The sequence below is a fragment of the Daktulosphaira vitifoliae genome, unplaced genomic scaffold (genome assembly GCF_025091365.1).
Source record: "Daktulosphaira vitifoliae isolate Bord-2020 unplaced genomic scaffold, ASM2509136v1 Scaffold_4, whole genome shotgun sequence".
Lineage (NCBI taxonomy): Eukaryota > Metazoa > Arthropoda > Insecta > Hemiptera > Phylloxeridae > Daktulosphaira > Daktulosphaira vitifoliae.
In genome coordinates, this window is record NW_026099575.1 from 42,207,549 (window position 1) to 42,218,213 (window position 10,665).

Here is a 10,665-nt window from a genome sequence, read left to right on the forward strand (position 1 = left end):
AAACAGAAAAAAAATTTATTTCGTAATATACAGAGTGATTTTCTTATCATAGCCCACTCACTTAATTACTTGCAGAATATACATAATTTAAACATTTTTTTTTTTTTTTTTTTGGTTTTCTTTAGTTACACATTATTCTTGAATTATTAACTATCTAAAACTTTTTATGTTCATTCCTTATGCCTTGTAGGGGTGTCAACTTTGTTTTTTTAAATGGAAACACATATTTTTAATTTAATGAAATGTTTGGATTTTCAATTCAATAGTAAATGGCATTTGAATTTTTAGTATAACTTTATTAGTTTATTAGATATAAACATTTAAAGTTTAAAATGTTTGAGTTAATACTGCGAAGATTATTATTACTGTGTTTATCTTTTCGATTTGTTTTATTTTTGTTAAAATAATCTGTTGTCGCTCATTTAATTAACGGCCCACGGATCTCTATCCTCAAAACCTGTGTCGACCACATTTTCGCGACGTAAGTAGTGTCAATACACATGTATAATACACAAGGGATTATAAATACAGATAGCTAATTAGATTTTTATGACATTGCTGTCACAGTCACGGATTGTTTATTATCAATTATAACTATCAATAGATATACTTTTTGTATTGTCAGTTAGTGTATTTGTAAACTCACAACAATGTACCTTACTACCATTGATAATAACAATGCTGTATACTTGCTAAATTGATGTTATAAAAAAACAATTAGCTACCTGTATTTGTAAACCCTTGTGTGTTATACTTTTATATTAACTCTAAAAGTTGAAACTTTAATTGTTTATATCTAATAAACAAATAAAGTAATACTAAAAATTCAAATGTCATTTACTATTAAATTAAAATCTCAAACATTTTATTTCATTCAAATTATGTGTTCCCATTTAAAAAAACAAAGTTGTCACCCTTATAAGGCATAAGGGATGAACTTAAAAAGTATTACATAGTTAATAATTCAAGAATAATGTACAACTAAAGATAACCAAAAAAAAAAATGTTTAAATTATTATTACTCTGTAAGTAAATGAGTGGGTTATGATAAAAAAATCACTATGTATATATTTTGAACTTGAATTAAGTTATTTTTTTCGTTAACGAAAATATTAAGGGAAGTACAATTTATTACTTATAAAATGTATAATGCATTTGACTGTCTTTTATTCTTCCCTTTTCCGCTTAGTTTCTTATTCGAATAACTTAACAACTTACGGACAAATACTTTAGAACTTATTAAAGTCTAATTAGATTTCATTTATCTCTATTATTTGTTTAATTTTTGAACAAATTAAAAATAAATGGTTACAAAATATGAGTTAAAGAATAATAGTCATGATTACAGTTTGTAAAAAATTGATTTTCTAATTACAATGATTTTAGATATATTACTTTTAACTGACTCGGTCCCGTATCGCTTCGTGATACACGATTCCCCGCGATTCGTGTACCTTTATCAGTAGTCACTCTGCTATGAGTATTTGACTGATCAATACCGCGTGTCTTACGCTACGGTACAAAGTCCAGCAAGTGCCGCACGGTTGACGACGACCCATTGCAAATGATAGAGAGAGTCTTCTTCCCGTTGTCAAGGTGACAACGTCGAGGATATACGCTGTACGACCGGACTCAACGAACCGATCCGCACTGTTTCTGTCAAGGCTGCTAACTTTTTGATGCTTGAAGACACTGCGTCGCCGACGCCAGCGAAAGTGCCGCGTTATTGTGCGAAAATAATTATTAACTGTGTTTCGTTTTTTCGGTTTGATTGTTTATAAATAACATGCTGTTGTTGAATACTTAACGCCTAGTCTCTACCATCAAAACCAGTGTCGACTACATAATTTCAACGTAAGTCGTGTCATAATACAGTAATTGAATTACTTGTAATCGAAAATCAAACAATAAAATTGTTAATAAATATAATAAATGACACGGTACCCTGTTTCCCTCAGCCACACATCACCGTTATCAACCTAAATGAAAGTGTATCGGGACCTAATGATGAGTGCGCGGTGGCCTAGTGGTAAGGTTTGTCTATAAGTCGCCTTGGGTCACGGGTTCTTAACCCGTACCTTGCCTCTTTTTTTCACACGATTTCCGGTACACTCGCTATAACTGGCTGTCAATCCCCGAGGGCCGTGTTATCTTATTATATAATAGAACAAGAAAAAAAACGCTTTTCTAGAAAAATTACTTAGCGTGCTTGGATTTTCAAAATTTTTTTTTTCAACGAAAGTACTCGGTCATTAGACTCAAGAAAAATGATTGGTGAAGGTCCGAAAATGTTTGCCGCCCAACCGCGAGCCTTTTAAAATTTCGACCGTCTTCGAGAAAAACGTTCGCTTACGCCAGCGTTTTACGACTTGAAGTTTGAAATTTTCATCAGACTCGCCCAATGACATTCCTGAGATATAATGAAAATCCGTTAATTTTTCACCATTGTATAACCTTTTTTTTTTTCATGCGCTCGAGACGACAGGGTGCGCTGCCCGAAAGTCTTGCGACACTTTACGACATGAAAACGATTTTTTTTACGATTCGCAATCATACCACGGCGTTCTGTACGTGTTAAGTAAGCGCCAAAAATCCGAAAATCCGAGATTCCACCAAAACTCATGCCGCTACGAGCGTTTGATTTTCATCAAATTTTGACGAAAAATAACGATTTTTCTGTATGCCAATAACTCATGAACGCGTCCTTAAAAACAAAAATTTCCTTCCAATATAATTAATGTTACATAATTTCACATAAAAAAAATTTTATATCTTTATTAAAATAGACTAATAATCCAAAAATACCAATTTTGATTGATACGTTCTTTTTATACTAGTTCTACGATTTGTTAAATGTATCCTCACTAAATCATATTTGTTTGATATTGTTGATAAGCCCAAAAGTTTAATAAAAGTTGTTGTTCTAAATTTATCAAAGTCTTATCTACGAAGAAACATTTCTAAGTTTACTTCAACGTCTAACAAACTCCTATTAAAAAGATATCTAAATAATTGAATACAAGGATTACTTGTATTAGTTGAATACAATGCTTTACTTGTGTTAGCAAGTGTTTTACTTGCTCTTTCTCACTATAAATACATGCTTCTTTGTAAGTGTAAAATTATAATTTGTGATTTTATAAGATGTATGATTAACTATTTTGCTTACTTTAGACAAAAAAAGATGAAAAAGTTGACGAAAAAAAAATCCAGATAATTATCTCTAATTTGAAAAATAAATATAACATATATAACAGTAATTATTTAACAAATTTAAAAAAAAAAAAATGGATTTTTTCTATTATGTTTTTGTATTTTTTAGGTCTTTATTATAACGACTTGGGTGATGTAATATTGAAAGTACTATCGGTCTGGAAAACACATAGTAAAAAACCATAGAATATGGTGAAATTGAAAATTTTCCTCATAAAGATTATCTAATTATACATAATATTTTACAATTGTAATAAATATCTAGCTTTTTTATTAGTTTTCTCTCATTTTGTTGGTTAATTATTATTTTGAGGATTTACAATTAAAGAAGCGTATCAACTGAATTCTTATTTTTTAAAAGTGTAATATTAAATATTCATTTTTCATTGAAGTTAATGAAATATTTTTATTTTTCTTAAAAACAAAAATTTCCTTCCAATACAATAAATGTTACATAAAAAGTTATATCTTTATTAAAATAGACTAATAATCCAAAAATACCAATTTTGATTGATTCGTTCTTTTTATACTAGATCTAGGATTTGTAAAATTGTAAAATTTATTGTTAACGAACTTTGAATAAAAATATTGTATTGCAAAACAGTTATGTCATTTAAAAAAATAAAGTATTTTAAATTAAACATTTTAAATACAAAAATATTATAAAATGAAAAAATTTCTCATTTTCAAACATTTACTTGTTCACTTTGGTGAGTAATACATATAAAACAGAAATATACATATTTTTTATTGTTTATTAGAGTATTTAAATAAAATATGAAACTGATATTAAAAATTAATTTTAAAATTTAATGTAAATTTTTTGTAAAGTACGCTGTTATTATCAGATCCAGGTATGTCAATAAAAAATATTCTAGGAGGTAAAAAATTATCAGGCAGTTTAAGCATTATGAACACTTACCAACATTACTTATTTGAAGCCGAGAATGTATTAGTTTATCCATAATACAATGTTTTATTGTATTTATCTATAAGATTGCTCAGCTCTCATTAGATCGATTTTGTTCATCTATGATTCAAAACAACCCAAATTAAATTTATTTGAATCTACTCTCACCGAAAATTAGATTTAGTCGACTCTATCGAAAGGTTGATCTAATTATCACCTGATTGGATGAAAACAAATTATTAATATACATATTATATTATTATAAAGTTATATATATTGAATCAAACAATATTTTCTTTTAATAAATTAAAAATATTCAACTGTTTTCAAGAAAATGAGTATATTATACTTAATGAGTCACTCAGTATATTTATCAATTATTTAATTGAAAAGAAACACGCGGGTTAATCTAAATTTTTTTTTTTTTTTTATGACAATTGCATAAGCAATAGTTCAAAAAAAAGAAAAGGTGTTATAACAGAATATTCTATTATTCACATTACAATAAGATAAAATTGAGTTATTATATCCTTCAGCAACGGGTAGAAGACACCTCGACAATTCAGGTACCTTATTCTTAATTATTAATTTCCGACTGAACTACATAAGTGTAATATACATACTACATCGTCTCCCCATGTTATTGATCAGAAATCATTTTTATTTAGTGAAAAATATTTATCTTACTTAATACCAACTACAATTTCAATGAACTTTTACTAAAACTTTATTACTTATTATGAGATTGATTCTTTAATTAGATTGAGTCAATAATTTCAAAAATCATATTTTTTATTTAAATCCGAGACAAAGTTTTTCTATAACTCTTTTCTTCAATTTGAAGAAAATTTAAAAAAATTGTATAAATTATTGTTTTAGTTCGTTATTGAAATTATAATATTAATCTAAATGAATTGTCTAAATTATATATATTGACATAAATGTTTTTAAAGCCTGCTTTATTTTTAAATTTTTTGTCAACAGGAAAAATAATAGTATTGAAAAATGATAAAGTTTGCACAATTTTCTAAAATTCGAATGATATTCTAGTTTTAACATAACATATATTTAAAAAATAAAACTTTAACTTTAAAATAAAAATTATTTCAGATTCATATAAATGTAGATAATTTTTAATTTTCTTAAAATTTTGAAATAGCCATTTCTTATAAAAAATGTTGAAGAGTCGATAACACAACATTAGGGTAAATACTGACCCGAGTCACTTCACGATACACGGCACCCCCGACCCACCCCACCTTTATCAGCCTTTGACATTCTATAAGTACTTGGTAGTTGGTCCAGCAAGTGCCGCACAACCGACGACGACCCGTCGCAAATAATACGAGTCTTCTTCCTGCTGTCAAAGTGACAACGGTGAGGATGTACTCCACCGGCTCCGGACATTGTCGCACGACCGAACTCGACGAACCATCCGCACCATTGTCATCAACGCAGCTAACTTTTTGACGTTCGAGGATCATGTTGGACATCGCGTCGTCGATGCCAGCGAAAGTGTCGAGATATTATGCGAAGAATTTAATTAATTGTGTTCGTGTTTTCGGTTATTTTTAAAATAATCTGTCGTTGCTCGTTAATAATTAACGTGCGCACGGGTCTACCGTCAAAACCAGTGTCGACTACATTATTGCGACGTTAGTCGTATTATCTGGCTCCCCGGTAAGGATCTTAACCGATGTAACATTTGTTTAAGGTGATAAAACCATTGCTGACTTGATTTTTACTTTATTATTTTACTTTCCATATAAGTGTCAGCTAGATTTCCTTCAAATTCCATTTGCTCCGAGTTATTTCGATTGACATTGCCGATGGAAAAACCGTTCACAGGCTCCCCGTTCGAACCATAAACCATCCGAGTTTTGTCAAACAAATACGGCCGCGTAAAATTACAACTTCCACGGTGAAACTTGAATTTAACAACAGCTTTCTGGTGACATTACTTGACTCACAAGCGTAATTATAGCAATTAGACCATAAATATGGAATTGAGCACAAAGGACCCACACACGTGGTTAGACTCGCAGACGGCCACACAACACGTACCACTACTTTTACTGCGAACATCACAGATCTGACGATTAATTTTACGGCCATGATCTTAGATAATCTACACTACGACTATTTTTTGACGGATCAGTGAGTCTCTTGAGATTATACTGTATGTACAATTTATCTAGGCGCAAAGCGACGTACAAAGACGTGCTGGAAAGCAAGCACTCCCTGCAATATAGACCTGCATAAATTAGGTATAGCAGGCAACCCACATATGCGCAAGTTATTAACAAAGAGCTATAAGATTTATAATAATAAAGAGTGGGTATGTAACACAGGCGTAGGGTACATACAACTTTACTAGTCGTACCCATTATTAGCTATGTAATGACTTTTAAGTTCATCCCATACAATATGGGCCATATGCCTTATAAGGCTTAACTTAAAATAATTGGGATAACATAAATTTACTTACTTCATTTCTTCTTGCAAATTTTTGTGATATAATTCGATAAATGTTTAAATATATATATATTTATACTCTCAGAGATCTAATTTGTATTTCGTCACAAGATAAAAATTAAAACAAATTCTTTTCACATGTGTATAAGCAAGATGCATAAAAAATATAGCCAACAACAACACGGGGTCGTGGCTAACAATTTTTTTTTTTTATTAATGTAAACTAGAACTCGAACTCTCGTCGTTGTCATCGCTCTCTTCTCTAAAATTTTTTCAATGCTTTTTATTGGGAATGATAGTACCCCAAATACAGGAATATTGTTGTCAGCGCTTTTAGTGATATTTTTAGTTAATTGTATTTAATTATACATTTCATGATTATTATATTGAGATAGTAAATTTAACAATGGATAAATTGACATATATATATATATATATAATAAGGAATTGTGTTAAACAGTGTATATGTTATAGCAGATAAGTTATTTGTGTGTTTACAAGTAATATAAAATAAAGATTATAAATTTTTCATTAATAATTTATCAATTACATTATAAACGTATATGCCAAGCAATTGACCATATACGACAACAATGGGCCTTACGATCTCACTTAAAGTATATCTTTTGATAAAGTCATAATTCACAATAAATGCTGTGAATAGCAACGTCATATAAATAACAATTAACTACCTGTGTTTGTAATTCCGCAAATATTATTCATGTATATTGACTCAAAAGTTTGAAACTTTAAAGTTTTATATGTTATTAATAAATTAAAACTTAAAATGTCATTCACTATTAAAATAAAACCTCAAATGATTATTAATTTCAAAATGTGTTCCTCTTTGAAAAAATAAAATTGACACTCGGTACAAGGCACAAGTGATGAACTTAAAAAGCATTACATAGATAAAAACTGATTTGTAACTAAAGGTAACAAAAAAAAATTGTTCAAATTAATTTTATTCGGTAAAAAATTAAGTGTAATTAACTGTAATGTGGTAACGGGTATTTTAAGTTTAAAAAATAACTGTGAAAATAACACTGATGACAAAACAATTTTAATAACTTCAAGTAATATTACTTCAAAAAAGTACAAAGAATTTAGCCAAACTTTTAATTTAAGCATGAATTCTGACATACAAACTAAATTTAAAAACTAATATCAGAGGAAATTATTAATTTAAATGATAACGTAAAAACTAATTTAATTGGCTTTTCTAAGTAATCTAAAACGTTAAATGAGATACAATTAGAAATAGAAATACCATACCAAAAATATTCATTCACAGAAACTCATATTTCTCTATTATTAATTTTATTTATCAGTGTAAGTTTAATGATCTTAATTACAGTATATAATAAAGAGAAAAATATTAAATTTCAATTAAGTAAGGAAGAAATAAAAAAAGAGATACAATTAAGTAATATCAATAGAATGTACAAGAAAACAGAGTACTCAGTTAGATAATATTTAAACATATTAAACATAATATGTTTTCATTCTACGCGGGGGTGTTACGCATCCGTATTGTTATGTTATTAATGTAGTGGGGTTAGTGTGTAATTAGTAGTAGACAACGAATTGTTTCAATTAAGCATTAATGAATCGTGTTCGAACTGTTGTATGAATAAAATTGTGTTAAAACTTGTGATAGCTTTAAGACGACTAATGCCATACTTTATAAATAATTGTATTTTCTAAAATTAAACATACTGAAAGGGCTACTGGGCTCACGAGGCCTTAACTGGTAAAAGAACAGAAACAATTTTTCCTATAATGACAGATGAATGTTAATNAACAGTGAGTTTAAAATCTCCTGAATTAGAGAACTTTCAAAATGTTTAACATTTTCTGACATTTTTTTTTCAAAACGTTTTTAACTTCGCTCTCCATTTATCACAATCTTCAGCAAGTCTTTTTAATCCGGCGTAAGTATCAATCCCAGTGTCATTTTTCAGTTGAAAAATGACAAAAAATGTCTGTTCCGCGATAATTATTTATTCACATTATAACTTTTTTCCGATTGTTGTATTGTAAATGTATGTTTAAAAATCCAGTGTTATTTTGCTAAAGAATCGACATCTATTACTGATAGTTCTTTAATTAAGTAATTATTCTCCGTGAAAGGGCTACTGGGCTCACAAGGCCTTAACTGGTAAAAGAACAGAAACAATTTTTCCTATAATGACAGATGAATATTAATAAAAAAATATATTATAACATTAAACTATACATAATCTTAACAGTTAGTAAACATTTAACAACATTTATATTTAATTTCTCAAGGAATATATTAAATGACTTAAACCTCAATTCACCAAAATTATAAATGTATATAAATATAGATATAGATATAATATATTATTATAACTTTCCAATAGAAAAGAACAAGTTATTTACATCAATAAATACTTATACATAAGTGGCTGAGGAACACATTTATGGTTTGACTTCTTTTATTTAATTTAGCAATTTTTACTTGAGATGATGTTGCTGTGAGGCACACACATTCCGACATAAATGAGCAACCACAATTGGCCGAGAACAAAATCCACACAACGGGATTTATTCAGAAGAACATATTTCTTCCATTAACACATGTATCTGAGTAGCCCACAATTGGCTTAGAACAAAAAATCCACATAAAAGGATTTATTCAGAAGAACCTATTTCTTCTAGACACATGTAGATTCATAACCATAAAAAAAAAAAGGTATCAGTCTTTTATCACAAAAGGACAACATGAAAAATGTGATAGCCTTCCACAGTGTCGCCCTATTCTGCGGCGCGAACATCATCCCCCCGTCTAAAATAGTTTAGACGATCATTGGCGCCGTTGAATTGAGGTCTGAAACAATAGTGCCAGACGGAGTGGAAGCAGGCTTAAAATTGCAATAAAATTTAACAGAATTTCAACAAGGTAAAAGTTGCAATAAAAAAAGTAACATAATTCATTTTAAACATTAAAAAATATAAAAATATATAAAAATAAAAATCACAATGGATTGCCAATTATAGGAACATATACAACATACTTAAGTAAAATGTTTTACAAACAAAATTTTAATAAAAACATAAAACATAAAAATTAATGAATTATTAATTTGATTAAATTGTATCTATTACTTTTTGAAGGGCAACAACCTGGCTGGACAGAGTAATAGTACAATAATATCATAATTAGAATTTTAGTTAACCATAAGATTTCTTCATAGTGTCTCTCCACTTATCGACTAGCTAGTCTGATCTCTGCCACAGTGCGGGCAATCGGAGTGTAGGACACTAACATAACTTATCGTGCATAAATCTATAGTACAGTCGCATCTAACCTAGGTCGTCCTACAGGTGATTGAAAAGAAGTAGGCCACATATCATAAGGTTCTTTGCATAAAGACAAAGATATTATTTGAGATCTCGCGTTGGTATATCCAGCTACGAAATACAAATAAATCAGAGTCGAAATATTATACTAAAAACTAATATTTTACTAATATATATTTATAACTAACATTATACTAAACAACTAAAAGTGTCTCTCCACTTATCGACCAGCTAGTCTGATCTCAGCCACAGTGCGGGCAATCGGAGTGAAGGAAACTTGTATAATCTATTGTGCAAAGAACTGAAATTGAGCTCGCATCTACCCTAGATCACTCTTTGGACGACTGAAAAGACGAAGGCCACTTGGAAATAGTTTGTTGCACAGGACAGTTATGTTGCTTATAAGTATTTATTTGCTTTATAAATTATTAAATAATAAATATATTAAGGTAAAACACCATATACAAGGTTAAGAACTATACTACATAAATATACAAAAGGTTTTTACAAAAAGACAGAGTTATAATAAACTTAGACTTCACCTTGGGTAGATTTAATATAGAATTGTACTAGAAAAGTAGTTACACGCGAGTTAATAACAATATAAACCGTATAAATATAATTGCGTACATTAATGCGTATACGTATACATCGATAACTGTTACATCAACAACATCATTCATCTCAAGAGAATATCAGGATAGTCATAGGTAAGTGAAACATTTGTTTACATAATAAGT

At 29.1% G+C, this 10,665-nt stretch overlaps 1 protein-coding gene across 3 annotated transcripts in view; it reads left to right on the forward strand.

Moving 5' to 3' along the window:
* Nucleotides 1-3,579, forward strand: part of LOC126905655 (uncharacterized) — a 106,836-nt gene extending 103,257 nt beyond the window's left edge. The window contains exons 5-6 of one of the 3 annotated variants that reach the window (XM_050685591.1): nucleotides 3,175-3,256; nucleotides 3,323-3,579. In XM_050685591.1, coding sequence (XP_050541548.1) covers nucleotides 3,175-3,256; nucleotides 3,323-3,399 — 159 coding nt within the window. In that variant the 3' untranslated portion in view covers nucleotides 3,400-3,579. The remainder of the gene's footprint in view (nucleotides 1-3,174; nucleotides 3,257-3,322) is intronic. The other 2 variants (XM_050685590.1, XM_050685589.1) reach the window with 2 other exon arrangements.
* Nucleotides 3,580-10,665: the final 7,086 nt, after the last annotated feature.